This window comes from Phascolarctos cinereus, unplaced genomic scaffold (assembly GCF_003287225.1).
Source record: "Phascolarctos cinereus isolate Bilbo 61053 unplaced genomic scaffold, phaCin_HiC Scaffold_4;HRSCAF=312, whole genome shotgun sequence".
Taxonomy (NCBI): Eukaryota; Metazoa; Chordata; class Mammalia; order Diprotodontia; family Phascolarctidae; genus Phascolarctos; species Phascolarctos cinereus.
Window position 1 is genome coordinate 618135136 of NW_027555847.1, and position 27493 is coordinate 618162628.

The following is a 27493-nucleotide window of genomic DNA, read 5'->3' on the forward strand; positions in this document are numbered from 1 at the left end:
CCACTTGTAAGGTTGTCCCAGGCAAAGGGGCTCCTTTTTCACATGTGAGTTGGACTTGATGACTTCTAAGGACCCTTCCAAATCTCACATTCTGATAACTGTCTTTTAAAGTGCTCCTCTGCTAAAGCATTGAAAGATTTATGTGAACTATGCAAATTAAAAGAAGCAGAATTAGGAAAGCAATATGTACAATAACTACAATAATGTAAATAGAACAAAATAATCAAAACGAATGCTGTGAAATTCCAATGACCAAGTTTGCCCCCAAAGAAGAGATATGAGAAAGTAACCACTCCCTCCACCTTATCTCCCCCACTTCTTTTCAGAGGTAAGAGACTATGCATGTGGACATTGATAGGGTTAGGGACTGGATCTGTGATTTCATTGCCATAGAGAACTCCCAGGTAAGGAAACTCCCTCTACCAATTCAGGCTGCCACTTTCTCTACAAATTATTATTCTTAGAGAATTGCTTAGAGCATTGTGATATTAAATGATTGACCAGGATCATGCAAAAAAAATTTAAATCTCAGCCCTTTACTAAACTGAGGATATGTCCATAGGGCTGAGGCTTAGTCAGTCCTAGTCTTTCTTTTGGCCAAAATATACTACTGAAATTTCTGTCCTCTTTCTCCTACATTCTGTTGGGGGGTGGTGGTGGGGTCAAAAAATAGAATCCTGGTATAGGCTAACCCTGAGATCCACTTTTTGTGGTTTTTGTTCTAGTTTGGTTTTTTTTGTTTTTGTTTGGTTTTATTTTATTCCACATTGTTTACTTTTTTGTTCCCTGTTTTGATTGTAAACTTAATCAATACAAAGAAGAACAAGAAAGAAGATTGTATAAGGATCTCTGATTTTGGGGAAATCCTCCTTTAAGGGTCCACTTCAGAGGAATATAAGTATTCAGTATCTCTAAGGGGAACACCCTGAAGAGTGACTCTCTACCAGGTTCTCTCACAAGAGACTGAGGAGGGTTAGGGCTGGAATGGTTTTCAAAGGGCCTCCTGGGAACTCTCAAAACGTGCTTCTGCTTTGATTCCCTTTGAGTCAAACCATTGGGGTGATTCTTTCAAGGCAAGAGTACCTTAAATCCCATTCTCCCTATGTTGAGTCTACAGTTTCTACTGAGTGGGAGGAGTGGAGAGCATTGGGGAGGAGGGGAGGATGAGGATAGGTACCATCATATGAATGCATTACCACTGACTACCAAATGCACTTATTTATTCTCAGCCAAAGTGGTTTCCTGGCATCACTGGGGCTGGCCTAAGCCTACAGAAAAGACACTAGGGCATTAACAGCAATACTGTTAACTGTTTCTTAGCTATCTCCTGAGGGAGAACAGCCTCAAGCTTCTCTTTGTGCCCTGGTGATTCCATATCTGGGAACTCAAACCATCCAATATTTTTCCAAGCAGGGATCCAAATCTTCACATGATGAGGATGCTCACTGGAGCCCCAATGAAGGATCAGGCTAAAGTATTCTATGTCCCTAGTACAGTTTGTCAACTTTTTGTTTAGCTGCCGACTAACTTTAGACTGCTCTCCAAGCTGCCTTTCATCCAGGAAGTTCCCAAATATTGTGCATATCCCATGATCAAAGGGGAGCTAAGAAAAATGGGGTGGGAGAGAGATGAAGATCTTATAAAAAGGAGAAAATCAAAGAAGTCAAAGAAAAACAAAACCCTTGAACTAATTTCTTCAGCTTCCCCTAATCAGATGGGAAGCCACGCATAGGCTAATAGGAATCATATGCAAGCTAATAGATTTAGCAACAGAACAGTAAAAAGGAAAAAACACACACACAACACACCCTATTATTGGTTTGTGAAACTGAGGGGGAGGAGTAGTAATAGTCCTGAAGCCAAATTAAAAAAAAACCCTATAATCCTCATAGAAATGAGGCATACATAAATCATATAGAATAATACCTTAGCTATCTGGTACTTTCAGAAAGTAAGCCATTCCGTTTTTCATTTAGCTCAGAGTTTAACCTCTTTAAGCACCAAAGCAATTTTTTTAGTTTAATAATTTTGGATAGAAATCTTTCTAAAACGAATCACACTCTTCCCTATTCTCTTAAACAGAGGATATTAAACATAATCTAACCTTTTCACCATTTCCAGAGCATTTTATTCAGTTCTGGGCACCATATTTTAAGAAGGATGTTAATAATTAATGAGAATAATCAATTAATAATTAATGAGAATGTCCAGAGAAGGGAAATCAGGATGGTGAAGGTCCTCACACTCCTGTAATGAAAGAGTCAGTAGAAGGAAATGAAGATGTTTAGCCTGGAAAAGAGAAGACTGTGGGGAATAAGAGCTATCTTCATCATCAGAAGGGCTGTCATGTCAGAAGGAATGGGTTTATTCTACTTGGCCCTAGAATATAGAATTGGGAACAGTTTGCATGTCTCAAGAAGTCAATGAGCCAGCTAATAAGCATTTATTTAGCATTTACTATGTGCCAAGGGCTGTGTTAAGTACTAGGGATACAAAGAAAGGCAAAATCAGTGCCTACCTCTAAGACACTGACAGTCTGATGGGAGGACAACGGGCAAATAACTGGGTACATAGAAAAAAATATATAGGATAAATGGAAAGAAATCTGACACAGGAAAGAACAAGTAATAGTGGGGGGGAGAGAAACAGGATAGGCTTCCTGAAAAAAGGTAGAATTTCATCTTAAAGGAAGCTAGCAAAACTAAGAAGCAGAGATGAAGAGAGGGCACATCCTAAGCATGGGAAACAACCCATTCAAAGGCATGGAAATGGAATATGGACTGTCAGGTATAAAGGATAGCCAGTAGGCCAGTAGTGCTGGGTTGTAGAGTACATAGACAGGAGTAAAGTATAAAAAGACTGGAAAGGTAGGCAGGGACCAGGTTGTGAAGAGCTTTAAATAGCAAACAGAGAACTTTCTATTTAATCCTGGAGGGAATAAGAAGCCACTGGAGTTTACTGAGTAAGGGGGTGACATGCTAAGGCCAATACTTTAGGAAAATCACTTTGGTAATTAAGTGGAGGATAGACGTGAGTAGGGAGAGACTTGAGGCAGGGAGAATAACCAGAAGGCTGTTGCCATAGTCCAAGTGAGAGGGGATGAGAGCCTACAAAAGGGTGGGAGCTGTGTAGGTGGACCACATGGGGACATAAAGCATACGTGCTATGGAAGTAGAAAAGACAAGATTTGGCAAAAATACAATACGCTGAGTCCAAGTAAAGAGTCAACGATAATGAAGTTGCAAGCCTGTGTAACTGGGATGACAGCAGTGTTCTCGATGGTAATAGTAAAGTTCAGAAGAGAGGAGGATTTAAGGGGAAGATAATGGATTCTCTTTTAGACACATGTCAAGTTTAAGAAGTCTTCAGGGCATGAAATTTGACGTGTCCAAAAGTCAGGGGAGATAGATCAATATAGAAATAGATATGGATGTGGATATAGATATAGATATGTGTGTATACGTACATATACACATACATATACTGTGTATATATGTGTTTATACATATATACATACATGCATATATAGTCATTCAGTTGTTCCATCATGTCCAACTCTTTGTGACCCTGTATGGGATTTTCTTGGCAAAAATACTGGAGTGGTTTGCCATTTCCTTCTCCACCGTATAAGGCAAACAGCTGGTGGGTGTCTGAGACTAGATTTGAACTCAGATCTTCCTGACTCATAGATAGATAGATACATAGATAGATATATAGATCGATCAATCTGGGAATTATCTGCATAGAGATTATAACTGAACCCACCAGAACTGATGAGATGATCAAGTGAGATAGTATAGAGAAAAGCGCCCAAGACTAAATCTTGGCAGGGAGGAAGCTACAGTTATTGGACATGACACAAAGGAGGATCCAACAAAGGACCATGAGCATTAAATAGGCAGGTAGGAGAAGAACCAGTTGAGAGGGATGTCAAGAAACACTGGAGAAAAGAGAGCATCTAGGAGGAGAGAGGCGAAGAAGTATGAGCACTGAGAAAAGACAATTAGATCAGGCAATTAAGCTCATTGTTCACTTTGAAGAGGTAAGTTTTGTTTAAGTGATGATAGAAGCCAGAATGCAAAGAATTAAGAAGAGAAGAAATGGAAGAACCTGAGTAGTCAGATTTTGAAAACATTGAGCTGAGAAGGTGAAGTAAAATACAGGATGACACCTAATAGGGAATGGTTGCATCAAATGAGGGTTTTTGAAGGAAGGAGTAAGTAGATGTAGACACACTGTAAATAGCAGGGAAGAAGTCAGTAGATATGGAAATACTGAAGATGAAAGAGTGGTAGTAATAGTGGAGGCAATCTGCTGGAGAAACAAGATGGGCTAGCTCAAGGGTACGTATAGAGATGTCTGCAAGGAGAAGAATCATCTCTTTAAGGAGGAAGATGACTGAGTGATATCAGATGAGGATGAGGGGAAAAGAGGAAACTCTAACAAATAGCCTCAATTTGTTCAGTAAATATGAGGCAAGGTCCTCTGATCAGAGAATGGGGAGACAAGTACCATGGAATACTTAAAGAGAGACAAGATGGTAAAAAGGCAAATTCATGTTGATATGAATGGTTTTTAAAAAAAACTAACAATTAGTTATCCAAATGACGATTGGGTTTCCTCCAGAAGTAATGGGTTTCCATTCACTTAAAATATTCAAACAAATGCTAATTGATCACTTTTCAGGTATATAATAAAGATCCTAGATTAGGATGACCTCTGAGATACCTCCCAACCCTGAGTCTACAATATGAATATCAATTATTCTACTGTTCTGTGACTTCATGATATCTAAAGCTTAATAAAGTATACTATGGCTTTGTGCCCCTAGACTAGACCAAGAGTACCTTAGAATGAATTTTTAATTCATCTCTGTTTTTAATGGTATTTTTTAAATCTCTCTTACCAATGGGCTTTCAGCTCCCACTTCTCACTGCTTTCAGTGTGTTTCTACCTGCAGCAGCCCCACTCTTTTTTTTTCTAACCTGCTACTTTTAATCTTTGATGGAATTAGAAACCAAATAACCAGACTTATTAGAAGTAGGTATAAGGAAAAAAAAATAGTTGTGAGTGAGGACCCGAGGGGCTCACCTTTGAGTGAAGAACTTGAGCTTTAATGCATGGACTTCGCAACATCGGTTTTAGCTATAGAGAGGTCTTTTTTTCCTTACTCACATAGTTTCAGCTTTCTCTTCCTCTGCAATGTTCTGACTAGGTTAGAGTGCTGAAGAGCTGACTTCCCATTTGGAGAGGTGTCACTGTACACAAGTGTGTCTCTAAACCTTATTGCAGCCCTCCCCTGACTGCAATCTATGACCTGATATGTAGAGAACAGACTGACTGTTCTTCAGAAAGATTAATAGTGAGTGGTATTTTGTTGACTAAATATTACACAAATGGATCTTGTAGACATGTAAGAAAACTCTACCATTTGCCAGATGGGTGAAAAATCAGTCGGTTATCCAACTATGATTTCTCTTCTCTTCTCTTCTCTCTATCTCTGTCTCTCTCCATGTCTCTGTCTCTATGTCTGTCTCTGTCTCTCTGTCTCTTCTCTGTCTGTCTGTCTGTCTGTCTCTCTCCCTCTCTCCCTCCCTGTTTGTCTCTCTCTCTCTCCCTCTCTCCCTCTCTCCTCTCTCCCCTCTCTCCCTCTCTCCCTCTCTCCCTCTCTCTCTCTCTCTCTCTCTCTCTCTCTCTCTCTCTCTCTCTCTCTCTCTCTCTCTCTCTCTCTCTCTCTCTCTCTCTCCTCCCAAGGCAAAAAAATGAACAGATTTCTTTGATGGATTTTCCCACCATATAACCCTTACCTTCTGTTGTCCCTTTGAGATGAAGGCGTTTATTGAGTTCTTCCAGTTTGTTCTTCATAGGCAACACCCAGAAAAGTGGAAACAAAATCGCAAAGTCAGAAGCACTTTTTCTTGTACCCCACCCCCACATTGAGGTCCTAGTGTACACGAAAAGATGGGATGGGGAAAAAAATACCAACTTCCCACTTTTTAAAAGGTGTCCATTATAAGTCAAATTCAAAAATGCACTAAACTCTAAAAGAAAAAAAAACACCAGAAACCCTAAGAATAGGTTTTTCCCCCTTAAAATATGCACTTACATTTCAATGTCCATTTTCATCCTAAGTGTCATAAAGTGATTGTCACAGGAATTGATGGAGAAGGGTTACTTTTTTGATAATCAATAATAATAATAATAATGTCTCTTGGAATAATCCATCCACACGAACACATTTAGCCAATGGTTTTGGGTAAGAAGTGGACAGGACTTCTCTATTCCCTGAAGGGGTATAGAATTAACCCAGGAAATCAAGATAATTTTCAATAAATGGAAGCCTTTAAATGCTTTTTTGGCAGGGAGGGGATGGGAGGGATGAGAGAGGTGATGTCACGAAACTGCATTATAATGGAACATGTTTTATATTTCAGTAATTAATTAACCTTCTCCTTACGCTCTGCTTTCTAGCTCTTCTTTGTGTTTTGTTTTCCCCAATACAATGTAAGCCCCTTGAGAGTAAGGAGCATCTTGTTTTCTTGTATTTTTTATTCCTTCATTTAGCACAATCTCTGGCCCATAGTAAGCCCTTAATAAATGCATTATCCATCCAACAAAGCTCCTTCCCCCAGGGCAGGGTCTAAAATGAACCTGCCTTCCACTGAGTTCCTCTCTCTAGCAAAAGATATTATGAAGATTAAGATTTCCCAGTATCCTTTGTGTCAAGCAAAACTCTGTCTAATGATTTTCTATATGTATTGCCTCTTCCTTTTAGAAACATGAGTTCCTTGAGAGCAAGGACTCTTATTTTTCTATGGGCTTTACACATAGTAAGAACTTAATAAATGTTTTTCTATTCATTCATAATCAGCATAATTATTAATTCTCCCTTGGACAATACCTTATCATCACATGCACATCCCAAGTCAAAATCAGAGTGAAGGTACAGAGCCCCAGGATAGAGGGGTCTTGAAACTTCATCAGGCATGGTTGGCCTATATGTATTAGTACGCAAGAGATGATTCAAACTTCCATGTGTCCCATTATTAGGAGCTGGCCTTAATCCCAGGAGATCTGATGAGAGAAAGAAAATAGGTTAGTTGTTTAACAAATGCATTGAAATGATACTGATTTTAGTCTACACTGAAAGATTTTTGGGGGATGTGTGTGTGTGTGTGTGTGTGTGTGTGTGTGTGTGTGTGTATTCACTCCATTTAAAGGAAATAGTCAATTTTAGGCTCAAATCAGAGATTTCTATGGCTCTGACTCTTCTGAATTTGATAAAATAAGAAATATAATTAAGAGTTTCCTCTCCAGTCTCACTAGTTATGAAAATGCTTAGGGTGAGCTTATTAGTATGGCTGTAAAGGATGATACAACATAAAGGACGGTGCCTGGTGCTAACCTGAGCTTAAGTCAATCCCTGCCAGTTGCTATCAAAGTGAAAATTCAAGAAGGCAAATGCAACTGTCAGTTTGCGAATATTCTGCACGTGTATGGGGCCTTTCATCCAAAGTTCTTAAAAGAGATCCACAATTAATAAATAACTATGGAGTCCCTGGGAGTCCTGTCCTCTGATAGACTCTGCAGGGGTGCTGGCCTCATGCCTACAAGCATGATAAACAAGCCTAATTTCATCATGAGGAGTCTTTGCCAAGTGGGCACACAGTGACTAGCCTAAGGTGAGAGACAGAGCTGGGAAGAGTACCCAGGAGTCCCGACTTAAGGGCTCCTCCTCTAACCACCAGACTGGCACTCCCTCACTGCCCCCCTCCCAAAAAAGAAAAGTTGTCCTCAGGCAGTGACTAAAAGCTCGATGGGGGTGGAAAAGGAACACATAAATAGCTGGACTGGCTCAGGGAGTTGGCACAACTATAACTTAGCTGCAAGGCAGGCACTGAATGGGTCAGAGCCATCTCTATGCCGGACCCTTGCTTCACGAGGTCAGAAAGACTGGGCGTGTCAAACTGTAATGCTATGTTTCATCCCCAGGAGGCTGCCAAGAGTAACACTATGTATGCTGGGAAGAAACAAAGAAGTCTTAGAGGAAGATGAGTATTTTGCCCCTCAAGCCAAGGAGAAAGCCGGTGGCATTCATGGCATGGAGTAGAGGGAAAGAAATGGCTATGATGGTCAGGGAAGCGAATTATCAAAGGCACAACTTACCACACATGACATTGTAAAGTTCAATGTTTTCAAACGGAGGCACTTTGGTCTTGTACTTAAATGTTGGACCGTAACCTACAAAAACAGTCTTCCGAAAGAAAAGGAGAGGAAAAGCAATTAAGAAGCCTTGCTACTGGGAAGTGAATGGCCTAGTTTGGGTTCATCTTCTCCTACCATTCTCACCATGGCCTAGCAATTTTACTGTCACTCAGGGAAAGAAACAAAGCATGGTTGGATAGAGTGGTTCTGGCTCATACCTGCATGCTATTGACCTTGTTGTCAAATCCATGATCTCCCTGGAAAAAGCATTTTCCTGATGGTTTCTTATAGACATCTACGGATTTCCTACATTAAAACAATATCATCAGTCAGGGATTCTCATGGAATTCTGAGATCATTTCTCAAAATGCAGGTTTAATATACCAAAGGATATTGGGGGGGGTAGATGGATTTTTTTAAAAAAGGAAAAGCAAATAATTTTCTATTTGTACATCACTATCAACCACCGAGAATCCCCTCGGGTTTTGCTAAATACCCATACCTACCTCTAAGGTGTGATGTAACAACTGTATAAAAAGATATTGAAAGGAAGCACAAACTAGTTCACTTAGGATGAGAATAGAAGAAAAAACAGCTGTGAGCCAATTGTTCATTTGGGACCACAGGTCACATCTGTTTACACGTTGTTCTCACCTCTCCTTACCCCTAGCAGAATGTAAGCTCCATGAGGGCAGGGACTGTGTTTGGCTTTTTTCTGTTTAGGCATTTAATAAATACTTGTTATATTAGCTTGGATTTTTAAAGGGTGACATGGAAGATTCTCTGAACATTTGTGTTCTGCTCTATCCTAAATTATGCCACCACTGGTACTTTCTGAAGATATCCAGCTTCCCAGAAAGTTTCCAGCTTGATTTCAAAGCATCAAGTTTTATCCCATTTGCAGATGAAGAAATATAATGACTTTATTGTACCATATATCAGATGCAGAGAAGAAAATAAAATCTAAGACTTTTTTTCTTCCCATCCAGGGTTTCATTCAAGAGTTCATTTTGCCTAGACTCTAGATAGGGGTTCATATACCCTTTTGGGGGTCATATACCCATTTGGCAGTTTGGTGAAACATATGGACCCATTGATATATATTTAAATGCATAGCATTACAAGGGAACTCATTTGTCTTTTCTAAAAAAAAAATGTAATTTTTTCCCATTCAAGTACTTGGACCCTTTGGGGTCTGGGGTCTGAGGTTAAGAGCCTCTCACCCAGAGGATTCAACCTGGCATACTAAACTAGTGGTTCCCTGCCTACAAATCTTTGCACACGTTGCCTCCCAGACCTCCCTCTTCACCTCATATTTTTAGGATTATCTAGCTTCATTCAAAATTCAGCTCATACAGCTCTTTTTAGGGAAAAAACTTTCCTATTCCCCTTAGTGTATTCTTTCTCCTCCAATTATCTAGTACTATATTTGCTTATATGTTTATATTTTGTATCTTGAAGTAGAATCTAAGTTCCTAGAGAGCAGGGGCTCTTGTTTTGTTTGTTTGTTTGTTTGTTTGTTTTGCTCTACTTTTATAACCTCAACATCTAGCAAAGATGTATACATAGTAGGTTCTTACACACAATAGGTCCTTTAAAATGCTTATACAGTAGTGTTGGCTTGACTCCTACAATGGATGTCTTACTGTCCTATGAAATACCAAGAAGATAATGTTGAGATATTTAACCTGAGACCCCCTACCCAGAATTGCCCGATGGTGGACGACTGATATCATCCAAGTTTAAATACCCAGCATCCACCACTGTTGCATGACCATTTGGTTCTCTCCCAAATGAGAATAAGAAATAGCCTAGAATCAATACATGTGCCAAAATGTGGATGAGTTAGGCTTCAGGGGGAGAGATATGAAGTGAGAACCTTCTACAGAGGCTTGCTCCATAGCCACAGATTACTGTTATCTATAGAGATCCAGGATGGGTACATGTTATTCAGGGAAGAAATGGGTAGGAGAGGGAAAATAGCAAGAGAGGGAAAGAGAAGAAAAAAATCTAAAAAGAATCAGCCAGCAGGTCACCTTTTTTTGGAGTATATTCACCACCATTTCCAGGTGTGTGTGTTTAATCTGCCATTTTAATACTATAGATATGACATTTACTGAACAGGAAATACATACAATTTTAAATTCATACCATCCTCCAGATACCTCATGAGGAAACCTTCACGAGGGACTAAAGGTAATGTAAGAACACAATGAATGAACCAAAGGTTTCATTGTCAAGGAAGCAAAATCCCTAATTTCACATAAGAAAGAGGAGGTCCAGCAACATCCCTCAATCTACCTTTCCTGTGACAATAAAAATAACTTTCCTCAAACGTTTTTTTTTATTTGTTAACCCAACAAATAATTATTGAGCAATCCCAAAGGCAAGTATGGCATTAATAGCTAGAGAGCCAGCTTCATAGCCAAGAAGACTAGGTTCACATCTTACTTCTATTATATACGCCTATGTGACTCTGAAAAAAATTAAGCCATTTGATATTTAATCATTTGAATAATTTGGGCAACTCCTTGACACTAAAAGGTGCCAAACTACAGTAGCAGGGGGAGTTTCCCCACCATGGAGCTTCCTATACCAATGAAATCTCAAGGCTAGTTCCTCCAGTGGTAGTGTTGTGCTAGGTGATTCAGAGATGACAATGAATACACAATTTCAGCCTTCAAGGAACTTCATTTTAACTGAGATGAGAATTAAAAGGCTTTAAAATTTCACCATCAAATTAAAACTCTTGATTGTGAATGGCAAGGTTGTTTGCCATCTTCCCTGCTTGTCCCAGTAACCATCTTCACTTCCATTCTCACACTTGCATTCAGGCAAATCTACTTGCTGTCTCAAACATCTGGTCTTTTCTCTCCCCTCCAAGCTGTCATTTACAACATAACACTTCCTCTCCCCACCCTCCCCAAGAACACTCTCTCAAATCCTCTTGGCCAACCCTTGTTCCTCATCTCTCTGGTAACTCTTCCATAAAAACTCCCCAGAGTATTCTTACTTAGCCCTTATCCCTCCCATAGTGCCTGGCTTTCATCCATCCTCCACTAATAACCTCTACACACAACACTCATGTACATCTCTGCACAGCTATAACTATATGTTAATATGATTCTGTCATTTGTAGTCCACTCTCACCCATAAGATTGTAAGCTTCTAAAAGGCAAGGATTTCATCTGCTTCCTTTGCTGCTACCAATGGCAACTGGTTATGGGGGTCTCTGCACACACAGTGGGTGTTCAATAAATGTTGACTTATTCATTGAAGCATTGTGTGTGTGTTTCTTTTTTTTAAGGAGTCCAAAGCTCTGGAAAAACAGCAACAGATGTTTTAAAATACCATAGAAAGTTGGAACTTGGAGGAGTGGAAAAATCCATATCTGTCTCAGCAGAAGATGCTGCTGGCAGGTTTGTGTGTAGATGGATAACCCTCTCAATGATTAACTCTTTGGAGTTTAGAGCCAAAAGCAATGGACAGTTTGCTCAATATCAAATATCAACAAGTGGCCAACTAGTGACATAGCCCCCAAGAAGAAAAAAGTTCAGACTCCTCTTTTTCTATTCTGTAAAAATCTTTCCTTGTTCCAAAGAAAGTCAATATTTAAAATATTTCAGACCCATTTTGTTAAAATGGTCACCAAAAGGAGATACCGTAAGCATTAACAAAATTTACTGAAGTCCTCTATAAATACTACTACATGTCAAAATTTGGTCTTTCTTTCAACCAATACTAAATCAACCCAGTTCACTAGGACAAGGTTCTGGTACTTCCTTTCACTTTAAAAAAAAATACTCAGAGGGATGCAAAGCCTGAAAAAGGAAAGGAAAGGAAGAGCTGGAAAGATAAGAAAAAAGAGGATTGACAGAAGAGATGGAGAGAAAGGTAAGGGGGTAAGGGAAAAAGATGGAAGGATGGACATGGAGAGAGGAAGAGGCAGAGGAAGAGAGAGAGAGGAGGAGAAAGAAAGTGGGGGAGACAAGGAGATAGAGAGAAAAGGGGATGGAATGGAGGGGAAGACAGAAAGAGAAGGGGGAAAAGAAGAAGAGGGAAAGGGAGAGGGGAAGAGGAGGAGAGAGAGAGAAAGGGAGAGGAGGAAAGAGGGAAAGAAAAAAAGGAAGGGAAAGGGATAGAGAGGGGAGAGAAGGGAGGAAGAAAGGGAGTGAAAAAGAAGGAAAGGGAGAACATTTCAACACTGCCAAACTAGAATATTTGGAACAGAATTCCTTCTGGGTAAAATTTTGTTTTCCTAACCTAGCTCCTTTCTCTAGTTATTAACCTTCAAGAACTTCAATTGCCTAAAAACCAACAAGAGAGGAAGGGATAATAGCTCAGTTACCTCGCTACATGCCATCTTCTGTCCACCAGCAGATGGATGTCCTCAATTCTTCTGTTATTAGCATAATGCAGACGTTTGGGAAGGTTCTGTTTCATATAAGGTTTAAAGTGCTGGTCTGGTTTTTTACACTGAAATGCAAGTGAGGGAAATATGGATTTCATGGTATAAGTTATAGGAGTATTAGTAGCACTGAAACTTCACTAGGAACATGCCATACATGAGTAAGAAATCTATGGACCTGTTTGCCCCAATTAGATTTTATACTACCCCAAACAAATAAGTTCACAAAGCATTCTGATGAGTGTTTCTTAAATGATTTTAGCCCTGGAACACTTTGGGGCTGTAAAGCATCAATGGAACCCATCAATACAGGCATGAGGGATGGAGGAATGATAGAACTTGTAAATGTAAACCACAAGATAAAGCCAAATGTGTAGCATATCTCCTTGAGCCCATCTCTTCCAATTTGATGGGAGGAAGGGGAAGGTTTGATGACAGCCCCCTCCTCCCATAGAGGAAAGCATTTTCTCTTGTCTCAAAGTATCTTCTCTTGAAAACATCAGCTCCTACAGAGCTGGGGTAAGTGGTAGAACTGAGGCTAGTGGAGGGGACACTGAGGTTAAACAATTCATCCAGGATCATGCATCTCATATGTCTTCTTGACTCCAAGGTCCAGCTCTCTGTCCACTGTGCAACAAATGCCTCTCCTTTAGGTTATACCTTTCCATCATGAGCCAGATAATACTGATATAAAAAGAAACTCAATTATAAAACTCAATTAGCTACTGATACCTATATTAAAGCTACATTAATAATTTCTTTGACCAGTACTCCAACATCTGGCCTGTGCAACATACAGCCCACCAAAGGATTTCTGGCAGCCTGCGGAAAAACGTAGGGTTGCCACTGTGCACTCTCCTATGTCACATGACCCACAGCAACCAACCATAATCAGTCTGTCTCCAAGTCTAACCTATCTGTGGCCCAAAGAAGTTTAGCCAATTTTAATTTTGACTCCTACCTACTGCCAAGTTGTGCAGGTCAGCCCAATATAATCCCATTAGAAAAAAAATCATTCAGGTTATTGCTACAAGAATCAGGATCACAGAAAGGTAAAATGGCCACTTTCATTTTTTCTCCTCTCTAGCTCAAATGCAAAGGTGACATGATTTCAAGAAGATCAAAATCCTTCAGCATTCAGGCAAAACAATAATACTCCCCAAAGAAAAAAATATTAACTCAAAGAGTTGTTTCACAAGAAACCAGAAACTTTTGGCAAGTCAAATACTTTAGAGCAGCATTGTCAAACTCAAGTAGAAATGAGAGGTCACTAATCCATAAATAAGGATCCCTGAAGACTATATATTGACTTAGTTTTAAAACATAATATTCTCTATGTTTTACTGTATTTTATTTTGTTAAATACTTCCCATGATCTGATGTGGGCCACACTCGGGAGAGTGGTGAGCCACAGCTGCATGTTTGACACCTCAGCTTTAGAGTATATATGCATTACTATACATGTGTGTGTGTAAGTACATGTGTATATGTATGTACATTTTAAATTCATCTACTGGATTGGGAAAAGATGGATAAGGATATATTTTGGAGTAGAAGTAAATATTTGTTTTATTGTGAATGATTACTTTACATTTCTAATGGACAGAGCAAATAAATAGACTCGGCTAGGGTTGTTGCCAAGACTCTCACAGAGCCTCCAGCTGCCCATAGTCCAGAAGGTCATAAAACCTTTCAGATCAACAAACCCTGAATGGCATGGAAAGCTGTGAGAAATGTCTGTCCCGACATGTGAAATGAACATGAGAAATCTGCCCCGGGAGCAGAAGCTTACAAATGATAGGTACTCACAGTGAGATTGGCAATAATTGTTCGGGGGTCATCTGTGTAAGAGAAAAAGAAAAAAGATATCTTTGAAATATAACATAATTACTATTAGACATGGCAGTAAGTTTCTCTTTTTCTCCAGAAGAATTTTTCCTTTGATGCTACAGTGGAATAGAACTAAAATATCACACATATTTGTTAACCTCTTCAAGAAAAACAACTTCTGCTTATACAGTTATCCTTTCCACATTGCTAGGTTATGGGCACAGCACCCCCCATGATCTAGAAAATCCATGTAAAACTTTTTGGCCCTCCCTCCATACCACAGAAGAAGTCTGAATTATTATGGTATTAAAAGATAGAATGTGTTGATATTATATAATGCTATACATATATTTTATTTATTTCTGAGTTTCTAAACTGTTTCTGTGTCATCTGCTGGCCTCTACATTTTGTCTGCAGCTTCCACAAAACTCCCAAAAAATTCCCCTTTAATTTCTTATTGCTGACCCACAATATATCAAAACCACGATGGGAAAAGTGGTAATGTGGAAGGGATAACTTTAGTAAATAGAAAGGAAGTGAAGATGAATCAATGAGGCAAATTCTAGAGTAAGAAAAATGTTTCCCTAGAGGCAAATATTTCATTCTTGGTATACAAATTAACACCTTCTCAGCACTGTGATACACTAAAGCAAACTGTAATGGAAATAGCATCAGATTCAAGCTGTGAGAAGAAAATCTTACAAGTTCTCAGATCTTTAGACAAATCGCAACCTGTCTGAATCCTAGTTTCATTTTCTGGGAAACAGTGGTAATGATACTTTGAAGTATCCACTTCTCAGGGAAGAAAGAACTTTGCAGAATATAAAATACCTTCCAAATGGGAGCTCTTCTATGTGCTAAAAGGATCATACACAACTCACTTCATATTAGAAAATAAATCTGGCAGAACTTTTAAAATACAATTTCCTAATGATTTGTACTTCTTTATAACAGACTATATAATATTTACTTTAAAGGTAAGGGTTTTTTAATTCATTAAAGTTAATTTTAAAAGCAAAGTTTGGTTTTCTCAATAACACTAGCTCCTATCATAGATTTCGTCCACATACACCACCCTCCTTTCTTTTCACTATTAGCAAACAAAGAATGATTTTAGCCAAGACCATAAACTTGTCCTAGAAAACACTTAATGATGTAATTAAAGGTTGTTTATAAAGTGAACAAAGAGTTTGGGGCTTTAGAGCTGCTTTTGTATTTTGGCTTTTTCCCCTCAAAATAACCTGTGCTCATAGGGCCGTACACATAAAATCAAAAGGTACCTTAGAGGTCATTAAGTCCAACCTCCTTATATTACTGATGAGGAAACTAAGGCACAGAGTTGGTTAAGTGTCTTGCCCAGGGTCATACAACTATTAAGTCTCAGGAAAGACCTGAACTCAAGTCTTCCTAACTCTAAGTCCAGTGCTCAACCCACTAAAGTACACCATCAATATAAGAGGACTGTGGTGTTTGGAAATGCGGTCAAAAGTGTCCTCCATTTGTCAATTTCTATACACCCAGGCCTTGAGTCCCACGGCTATGAGATGCTGAAGTACAAAAATTTTGCTCAGTGGTGTTTGTGTCACTCTAAATTGATACTGGATTCTGAAAAGGTTTTCCTTAACTCTCAGCTCCCCCTTTGGGGCACTCCTATCTTCTTTTTTAAGAAGAGAGAAAAATTAAAGCCTTAATTGAGCTCAATACACTGAGTCCTATCCTCTGATTGCTAAAGGAGACTAAAAACCAATGGTAATGCAATTGTCCAGTCAAGCTCAGAATCTAGGCCCACAAACTTCTAGGAAATCAGAAGTCCAAGGACCCCTTTTAGCACGGCCAGTCTTTAAACTTCAGAGTGGCTGACCTATTTATGAGTGAAATAAGCTACCACCTATAGCAGTGTGATCTCTGGGACACCAATAAAGGATCCTTATTCACAGAAAACACATCTCCCCAACTGTTCATTGAGTCCTGAAACAGACGAAGGCCTTTCATGCTACAGTGACAGATAAGACTATCAAGGAATGTTCTTACCTGTAAGAAACATTAGAGAAGAACGGGGTTTCATACTATGCTTTGAGAGAGAGGGGAGCATACTGAACACCTGAAAGGTTGTTAGGGAAGCTAGGAAGAGGTACAAAAAGTCTGTCTGAAGACAGACAATTTTATTAGGGCTCAGTCCTAGTCCCTGTTCCCTTTAACCTGATAAAGTTCCTTTTCAGAATCACAGATCCAGAATTTAAAAGAACTTTTGAAATCACCTAGTCTGACTCCCTCCTCTTACAGGAAAGGAAACTTGGGCCCAGAGAGGTTAACTGTCTAGCCCAAGGTGGCACAGGTAGTAAAGTACCTGAGCCGGGATTTGAATCCAGGCTCTCTGACTCCAAATCCAATGTTCTATCCACTGCATGTCCCTGCCTCCCAGCATTTCCTACATCCAATTCTTACTTCCATTCATTTGCTGTTTCTTGATCTATGTGTGTGTTTTGTTGTTGTTGGGGACTGGAGAGAGAATCCTCTCTCATCTGAAGTCTATAAAGACCTCAATGTCTACCTTTTCTAAATGGATTATTTCTACAAACAAACAAAATGCCAACTTTAGGAGTCTTCAGTTAGGTAGGAATCATCCGAAATCCCCTGAAGCCTACAAGTTTAAAAGTTTCATCTGACTGTAGCATTTCCCATCCTGAAAGCTGTAACTTAAGTGGCATGGTGAGTCATGATCATTTTGCCATTACTCCTCATCTTCAAAACAGCCGCCACTTCCCCAGGCATTAATGGGTTTTCCTTCTGGCCTTTGCCAACCATGTTTACATGGGTCAGAAGCTGACTTCTGATCAGACTCAAGGGATCTGAAGTTTCAGCAGAAAAGTCTGTTACAGAGCAGTTTGGACTGGCTTTGGTGGGAAGTCAGGGAGAAGAAAGGCTCATCAATAAGTAATTAATTCCTTTGCCACAGGGAATGGTTATCTGGGGAGGACATGGGAGAAAGCTATAGGATTATAGGCTGAGAGCTGGAAAGAACCTTAGAAGCAACTAAACCAAACCCCCTTATTTTATAGATAAGGAAAACAAGGCAGTTAGTTCTCTTGCTCAAGATCACAGTTACCAAGTGTCCGAGGAAGGATTAGAACTCAGGTCTTCCTGATTCCTAGTCCAGCATTCTATCCACTAGCCACTTAAAGGAGAAAGATACACTGTATTTGGGAATTAAGGTGCTGTAAAAGCAAAACATATCATTTTTTTTCCTTTTTTAAATGCTATTCATTTTCTTTGGTGAAGCAAACAGGGTTAAGTGACTTGCCCAGGGTCACACAGCTAGTAAGTATCAAGTGTCTGAGTCTGCATTTGAAGTCAGGTCCTCCTGACTCCTAGACTGGAGTTCTATCCACTGTGCCACCTATCTACCCCTAAATATATGAATTTTAAAAATTTTAAATAGTAATTAATTACAGTAGCTCAAGAAGGAAAGGGTTTTCCCAGTACATTAGCCACAAGATAACCATGTCTTAAATGCCAACTTACATTTCGCATTATTACTAGACTTAGGACGAATTCGTCCCAGGGCTCCAGGCACCAAGATAATATCATCTACATTGGTCAGATAGGAGCTCAAGAACTCTGTCCTTTCACATGTGACATCCTCCATTCCTGTGGGAAGAAAAAAAAGCATTTTAGGGAGACAAGTGAAGTGCAAATTTAAATTGTAGTGTGGACTTGTAAACAGAGCTTATTCAAGAATCTTTAGAGTTCTCCAAACCATTTCTTGGGAAAAGTAGAAAGAGAGAAGCAAAAGATTTTGACAAAAGATTTTCTTCATTTAAAAATACTTATTTCTACTCCATATAATCATATTTTCTTAAGCAGCAAGCCCTCTGATCATGCTTGAATATTAGAAAAAAGTTATCCTTCAATCATCATTGCAGGTCAAAGAGCCAAGTCCAAAAAGAAAAAAAAAAAAAGAAACAATTATTCCAACCCCATGATAAAAACCAGCTGACACTGATGTTACTTCTGTAGCCTAGGAAAGTTCTATTTTTTTAATCTAAATTTCCATAAAGATTTCCTGGTACTGAGGCAGCAAAGGGAGAGAATCAGAAGGGGGTAGGGGGTGGAGAGACACAACCAGAAGACATAGTTCTGTGTGTCTTTTACAGAATGTCTCTTTCAAATTATCTCTCAAACATAGCTCCTGCTTTGAGTATATATAATCACCAAACAACTAAGTGTCTCAGTAGGTGGCCTTGGATATTACTGACAAAATAATGTTGGCAGAACAAAACAGGAAAAAAAAGTCTACACAAGACCAAATGAGCTGAGAGCTGCTGCCCTAATTGTAGAACAGAGTAACTGTTCCAGCAAGGTTGTAAACAGTGTAATAAGAACAGAGAACTGGCAACTGTAGCTAAGAGAGGAGGTAAAAGTCACTGAAAAGAGGGAAGACTGGACTTTTTGCACTGATTCCATGTTCTGCCCTCCATGGATAATTCTCTTGACTGTTGTCATCACACATACACATGCACACATATATGTATCTGTACATATAGAAGTGTGTGTGTGTATATGTATATATGTGTGTGTATATATATATATATATATATATATATATATATATATAGAGAGAGAGAGAGAGAGAGAGAGAGAGAGAGAGAGAGAGAGAGAGCGCGCATACATGTACATAACTGATAATAGCTGAGATAATTCTCCTTGGAGATCAGAGCAAGAGACCAGTGCACATATATATATATGTGTAAATGATATAGATATAGATACATAGATCATGACATCAAGATACAAACAAGTGTAACCAGAAGAGGACAGACAGGCTGGGAGGAAGACTACAGAATGTCCCATAGTTGAAAAAAAATTATGCATGTTTAGCCTAAAGAAAAGATGACTTAAGAAAAATGAAACGGATAGAATACTCGGCCTGGAATCAAGAAGATCTGAGTTCAAATCCAGCCTCAGACACTTACTAGCTGAGTGACCTTGGATGAGTAAATCACTTAGCTTCTATCTGCCTCAGTTTCTGCACTTCCAACCTTCAACCTTCCAGGGTTATTGTGATGATCAAATGAAATAATATATGAAGGAAACATGCAAACCTAAAAACATTATACAAATTTGAATTATTTAAGTATCTGAATGGCAATCATATGGAAGATGGATTCATTTTGCTGGACTTGGCCAGAGGAAAGAATAAAGAGAAGTAGGTTTGGAAGGTGGTGGATAGCAGTTAGAATGAGATAGGATTTATAAAAAGAGTTTAGCATGGTGCCTGCCTGGCACATAGTAGACACCGTATAGATGCTTATTCTCTTCCCTTCTCATATAAGGAAATGTTTCCTCATGATTAGAGCTGTCCAAAACTAAAATATCCAGACTCAGGAGATAATAGTTTCCCTATCATTTGAGATCAAGCAGAAGCAGAAAAAACTACTTCCAGGGTTGTTGAGAGAATCCTTGTTCAGATAAGGGCTGGACTAGGTTATGTCTGAGTTCCCTTTTCTCTCTGACTCCATGATTTTCTTCTGTAAGCCACAGACATGAAACTAAGATAAAGTAAGGACATAAAAAGATGACATCTAGTTTATTTTGATGAGTTTAAGCCACTGATATTGAAGCAAATGTCATTCAGGGAACTGAAAGAACAGATAGGTATAGCTAATAAACCAGGTCATTTGTTGAACCCAAGTATAACATTTAATTTTTATATTGTTGTTATTGTTTAACTGCTTCGTCGTGTCCGACTCTTCATGACCATGTTTGAGTTTTCTTGGCAAAGATACTGGTGTGGTCTGCTATTTCCTTCTCCAGCTCATTTTAAATATGAGGAAAATGAGGCAAACAGGGTTAAATGACATAGCTGCTGTCTGAAGTCAAATTTGAACTCAAGTCCTCCTGATTCCAGGACTGGCACTCTAGTCTCTGTATTACCTAGCTGCCCATTTAATTTAATTTTATATAATATAATTTATATAATTTTATTTTCTATTTGACCCCAAATTCAAACATGATAGCTATCCCTCCCAGTCTTGTATCATTTGCAGATCTGACAAGCATGTTATTCTATGTTTTAGTACAAGTAAGTCACCGGTTAAAAAAAAAAAAGTTAAAGAACCCAGGACCTAGCACGTGTCCTTAGGGTGTTCTACTGGAGAGTTCCTTCCAAACTGACATAGTCAATATTGACCACTTTTATGGTCCAATATTTAAATAATTCCAAATACACTTAACTGTATAACTTCCTGGCCTATATCTCAGTATTTTCCATAAGGATAGCATGAGAGACTTATTTAGAAGCCTTAGTAAAGTCTAGATAAACTATCTCTATAATCTCCTAATCTATTGGTCTAAGTCAATGTTACCTTGTGAAAGAAATGACTAGTCTGACACTATGTGTTGATGAAGTTAACTTTGTGATCACTGCTTCCTTTTCTAGATGTTCACAAACCATCCCTTTTAAAAATAAGAATTTGGCTAAGAACCAAAGTCAAGATCACTGGCTTATAGTTTGTAGAGACCATTCTCCTCTTTTTTTGAAAATTGAAATCTTTATTCTTTTCCAGTCCTGCAGCCCTTTCCTATTCTCCATGAGCTATTCAAGATCACTGTCATTATCGCAGAGTTATACCACACACACACACACACACACACACACACACACACACATACACACACACGTAGTAGAGTTATACCATTATATGACTAAAAGAATCTGTTTGGGGAAACAGAGTGAAGGTGATAGTAGAGTGAGAGTCAGCATTTTTGCTTAGCTCACCCAACATGCTTCTTCCACAACCACTTAGAAAACATGCCAGACTGAATTCTGATCTGGAAAGGCAAGAAAAGGGTATGGTGAGTCATTTTTCCAGCCTAGGATAGCTTAGAAAGGTACACAGATAAGTATGCCAACACTGGGTTTGGAGCTGGTCAGGAGCAGAGCACAGGGGCAGAAGAAGCAGTGGTAGAGAGCATTGTAGTGTCCAGAGATGGTACAATGAGGGGTGCTGAGATTAAACACCAGGGCTGAGAATGCACACCAAACATAGGATTAAGAGAAGCATAAAAAGGTAAACATGAGTAAAAATCATAAGGGACTAATTAAGGTTAAACTGTTTATATTTTTCTATGAGGAAAGGGCATCTAACTTCTCAGAACTTTAACATTACTAGGGCTCTCAGGGGGAGTCTAATTGGACAGAGGGCCTGGATGCGATTCTATTAATTTAGGGTGGTCTCAAAAGAAGAATGGACTAATAAGGGGGAAAATGTACTAGGAAAGGGGGTAGAGAGAGGAAAAATGGGGAAAATTACCTCATATAAATGGGGCATGCAAGGAAGAGTTTATACAATGGAGAAGACAGTGGGGGAGGGGGGCAGGGAGTGGGAAATACTTGAACCTCACAATCATCTGAACTGGTTCAAAGAGGGAAGAATAAACATATACTCAGTGTATGGGTACAATAATTCATCTTACCCAAAAGGAGGGGAAAAGGATAAGAGAAAATAGATGGGAAATAACAGGAAGAGTAAATTAAAGGAAGCAATGGTCAGAAGAAAAACAGACTTTTCAATAGGAGATGGTTAAAAAAAAAGAAAAAGAAGAATAAGAGACTAGGATGGAAGAAAATCTATAGTCAGTGATCTTAACTGTGAGTAAAAATGTGATTCACTTGCCCATAACAGGGAAGAGGATAGCAGAATGGGTCAGAAACCAGAACCCAACAGTAGGTTGTTTACAAGAAATGAAACAGAAGCTTCACATACACAGTTAAAATAAGGAACTAGAGCAGAATTGATTACAGTTTAGCTAAAATTAAAAAAAAATCAGGAGAGGCAAATATGAATTCAGAAAAAGCAAAAGTAGAACAAATTAAAAGAGATTTTTTTTAAAAGTACTATGGACAATAAATTAATATCAATACTAAATACATATGCACCAAATGGTATGGCATCAAATTCTTAGTTAAATAACTTATAGGAAGAAACAGACAGAAAAACTATATTAGTGATGGACCCTAATTATCCTTCTCATACCTACTCCAGGCATAAAATAAAGAAAAAAAGTTAAGGATATGAATAAAGTTTTAGAAAAGTTAAATATGATAGACCTCTGAAAATACTGAACAGGAATAGAAAAGAGTATAAGTATACCACTTTCTCAGCTACGCATGGTGCTTTCACAAAAATTGACCATGTATCAGGACATAAAAATCTTACAAACAAAATCAAAAATATTAAATACATCTTTTTCTGACCATAATGCAATAAACTGCATTCAAAAAAAGGGCATTCATAATATTAATAGACAATTACTTGGAAGCCAAATAATAAATTTAAATTGAAACTGTTTTAAATTAACTGGAAACTAAATCTAAAGAGTGAATCAAAGAACAAATATTAGAAACAATAAGCAATGTCATTAAAGATAATGACAACACAGCCAATGTAGTACTTAGGGGAAATTTTATATGTCTAAATACCTATATCAATAAAGAGAGAAAGAGAAGATCAATAAATTGGGCATATAACTTAAAAATAAAAAACTAAAAAAAAACCCAGCCAATTAAAAACTCCCAATTAAATACCAGAATAGAAATTCTAAAAATCGAAGGCAATTAAACTGAAAGCAAAAAAATTAAATAAATAAAACTAGGAGCTAGGTTTTTTGTAAATAAAACAAAAGAGATACACCACTAATTTGATTTTTAAATTGGAAAGAAGAAAATCTATTTACCAATATAAAAAATGAAAAAAAGCAAATTTGCCACCAACGAAAAGGAAATAAAAGTGATTATTGACAGCTATTTTGCCTAACTATATGCCAATAAAACTGACAATCTAAATGAAATGGGTGTTTACAAAAATACAAATTTTCCAGAATAACAGAATAGGAAATATAGTGCCTATCTTAGAAAAATCAGTTCTACAAACCATAAATGAAGTCTTTAAGGAAAATAAAACCTAGGACCAGATGGACTAATAAGTGAATTTCAAAAAACATATTAAGAGCATTTAATTCTAATAAAGTACTTTGTGGGGAAAAAAGTGAAGAAGTCTTTCCAAATTCCTTCTATGGCACATAAATGGTCTTCATACATAAACCAGGGAGAGTCAAATCAGAGAAAGAAAACTATAGATCAATTTCCTTAATGAATATTGATGCAAATATTTTAAGCAAAATACTAGCAAAGACATTACAGCAATATATCACAAAGATCATACACTATGACCACTCTGAGCTTTTACTAGGAATGCAGGACTGATTCAATATTAAGAAAACTATAAGAATAACTAACTATATCAATAACAAAAGTAACAAAAATCACATGATTATTCCAACAAATACAGAAAAAGCTGTTGACAAAATATAACATCCATTCCAGTAAAAATAAATAAATACTAGAAAGCAGAGAAATAAACAGAGCTTTCCTTAAAATGATAAGTGGTATTCTCTAAAATCATGAGAAAGCATTATTGAAAATCAGTGGCGAAACAAGGACGTCCATTATCAGTATTACTATTCAATGTTGTACTAGAAATGCTAGCTATAGCAATGTGACAAGAAAAAGAAATTGAAAAAATAAACTTTGGGAGCAAAATAAATAAAACTATCAATTTTTGTAGATGATACAATGGGTTACCTAAGAACCCTAGAGTGTCAACTTAAAAAAAAACTAGTTGAAATAGCAGATTTTTTCAAAGTTGAAAGATATAAAATAAATTCTCATAAATCATCAGCATTTGCGTATATTACCAAGAAATAAAGAGAGGAAGCTCACTTAAAATAACTACAGACAATATAAGACTTTGGAGTCTACTGCAAGCCACGCACAGGAATTACGTGAACACAATTACAAAATGCTCTTCACAAACAAAAAAAGAACTAAATAATTAAAGAAATATTATTTATTCATGGATAGTACCAGTCAGTAAAATAAAATGGCAATACTACCTAAATTAATTCAAATTGCCAAGAATTGCTTTATAGAACTAGAAAAATAATAACAAACTTCATATGGAGGAACAGAAGCTAAGAGTATCAAGAGAATCAATGGGGGGGAAATGTGAAGGAGAGGTACCTAGCAGTACCAGATCTCAAACTATCCTGTAAAGCTGTATTCATTCAATTCGGTACTAGATAAGAAATAGGATGCTCAAATAGGTACACAATATACAGAAACAAATGATGTTTAATAACTCCAAAGATACTATCTATTAGGGACAAGAACTCACTTTTCAACAAAAATTGTTGGGAAAACTTGAAAGTAGGGTGGCAGAAACTAAGCATAGACTAACATTTCACACTGCATACCAAGATAATCTCAAAATGAGTGCATGACTTAAACATAAAGGGTTATATCATAAGTAAATTGGTAGAACAGGAAAGAAATTACGTCTCAGATCTATAGATAAAAGAAGGAGTTCACACCAAACAAAAGACAGACAGGTTCACAGGAGATAAAATGGATAATTTTGATTACATAAAATTTAAAAGGTTTTTTTTCCACAAACAAAACCAATGCAGCCAAAATTAGAAGAAAAGCAAAAAACTGCAGTGAGTTGCTCTGATAGAGATCTCATTTCTAACATGTATAGAGAACTGAGTCAAATTTACAAAAATAAAAGCCATTCTCCAATTGATAAATGATCAAAGGATAGGAATAAGTAGTTTTCAGCAGAGAAAATCAAAGCTATGAATTATCATATGAAATGTTCTAAATCACTAATAATCAGAGAAATGCAAATTAAAACAAGTCTGAAGTACCATTTCACATCTATCAGCCTGGCTAAGATGACAAAAAAAAAAAAAGGAAAATGACAAATGCTGGAGGAGATGTGGGGAAACATGTGTATTAATGCACTGTGAACTAAATGAGTTGTAAACTAATCCAGCCATACAGAAAGCAACTTAGAAGTATGCTGAGAAATTTATTGAAGTATACAAACCTTTGACCTAGTAATACTGCTACCAGAGCTATACCCCAAAAAGATCAGAGAATGAGGAAAAGGACCCATCTGTACAAAATAGCAACTCTTTTTGTTGTGGCAAAGACTTTGAAACTAAGACAATGCCCATCACTTGAGGAATGGCTGAATAAGGTATGTTATATAAATGTGATAGAATGCTATTGTGCCGTAAGAAATGACGAAGACAATATTTTTAGAAAAACCTGGGAAGACTTGTATGAACTCATGCAAAGTTAAGTGAGCAGAATCTACATAGCAACAATATTGTCAAGATAATCAAATTTGAAAGACTCAATAACTCTAATCAACACAATGATCCAATGATCCACTACAATTCCAAAGGACTCATGATGAAAAATGCTATCACCTCCAAATAGGTAACTGACGCACTCAGAATACATACTGAATCTTTTTTTGTTGTTGTCGTTGTTTTAAAAAACATGGCTAATGCAGAAATATGTTCAGCATGACTACAAATATTTGTAATACATGTTCTTTTTCTTGCCTTCTCATTGAGTAAGAGTGGAAAAGAATTTGAAACAAAAAAAAAAGTCAGAGAGAGAAAGAATAAATATCTCTTTGTGTAATGTGAAGAGACTTAAAATCATAACCTGGTTAAAATCAGACCTGGTTTTACTTCTTTTAGCCCTAAACATATTATCATGAATATTCTCTAGTCTAAATAACTCCATAAAATATCACATGATCCTTTGTAAACAAAGAGCTAAACACCAGACTAACCAAGATCTGGTGGTACCTAAATCAGTGTCTTATAGAGCCCTTGGCCTAGAAAAGTTTTTCAGAGTGGATGGAGAGAGAAAAGGCTGATTAAAATTGGTAAAACTTTTATTTTACCTCTAAGTCATAGTCGACATTCTGAGAGAATGGAAGTTCTGTTATATGGCAATATATGTGAATATAACTCTCTCTATATGGAAATGGTATATCCTCCAGGAAATGTTTACCAAGAAAAGTGGATAGACTGAGGGGTGCACTCCAACCTGTACCTTATTAGGAGACCCATGTTAAAGGGTCTAACACAATGGGTAGATGTCCTATGGAGGATTTTGAGAATCACAGAATTTGGAGTTGAAAGGGACCTCAGAAGTCACTTTCTACAACCCATACACAAAGTAAATTCCCCACTTTCTGACCCCATTCTACAACTATCTGATAAGTGGTCATTAAGTCTCTGCTTGAAGATAACCAGTGAGGGGAAACAAACTATCTCCTGAGGCAACTCATTCCAGTTTTGTACCACTCTGACTATTATGAAATTTTTCCTGAGATCAATCATTAATCTGCCTCCTTGTTATTTCTACCCAATGGTTTTGCTCTCTGGAGTCCAACAGAACAAGCCCAAATCCTCCTCCACATGAAAGCCCTTCAAAAACAATAACCATCTTTACCACTCTCCCCCTATTATGTCCTCTCCCACTAAATATCCCCCTTTCCTACAATTGATCCTCACATGGCATGGATTTGAGGTCTTTCATCATCCTGCTCATTCTCTTCTGGGTAATTTCTAGCTTATCAAAGTTCTCCCTAAGCTATGGCATCCAGAACTAGAAGCCATGTAGTCTTAATGTAGTATTGACTTATAATGAGTTTGTGGTCCATTAATATCCCCATATTATTTTCAGACAAACTGCAAAGAAGTCTGCCCTTCCCCATCTTGTACATATGAGGCTGCTTCTTTGTACCCAAGCACAAGTCTTTACATGTATCCTTATTGAATTCTATCTTATTAAATCTACTCCAATGCCCCAACTTGTCAAGATCTTTTTGGATCCTGATTCTGTCATCCAGTGTATTAGCTATCGCCCCACAACATTGTGTTATTTGTACATTTGATAAATATATTATCTAATGACTTATCCAAGTCATTGATAAAAATATTAAATAACACAACTCTGCAACATACTACTATGCAGGCAAGCATAGACTTCACAGAAACCTTAGAGATCAAGGGTAAGTCTTCTAATTCAGTCCTTGAGAGAGTTGGTATAGAATTTTTCATTTCCATCCACACCACCTCCTTCGAGGACTGAGTTAGAAGAGCTACTTCGTCTTCTCATTT

At 37.7% G+C, this 27493-nt stretch overlaps 1 protein-coding gene across 6 annotated transcripts in view; it reads right to left on the bottom strand.

The window, feature by feature from the left end:
• ENPP2 (ectonucleotide pyrophosphatase/phosphodiesterase 2) overlaps nt 1-27493 on the bottom strand; it is a 190918-nt gene that overhangs the window by 34844 nt on the left and 128581 nt on the right. For all 6 annotated transcript variants that reach the window (XM_078153710.1, XM_078153709.1, XM_020975540.2 and 3 more), the window contains 7 exons: nt 17966-18091; nt 14423-14454; nt 12554-12681; nt 8424-8511; nt 8167-8254; nt 6902-7074; nt 5808-5859 (listed from right to left, as the gene is read on the bottom strand). In XM_078153710.1, the coding sequence (XP_078009836.1) occupies nt 5808-5859; nt 6902-7074; nt 8167-8254; nt 8424-8511; nt 12554-12681; nt 14423-14454; nt 17966-18091 (687 nt within the window). The remainder of the gene's footprint in view (nt 1-5807; nt 5860-6901; nt 7075-8166; nt 8255-8423; nt 8512-12553; nt 12682-14422; nt 14455-17965; nt 18092-27493) is intronic.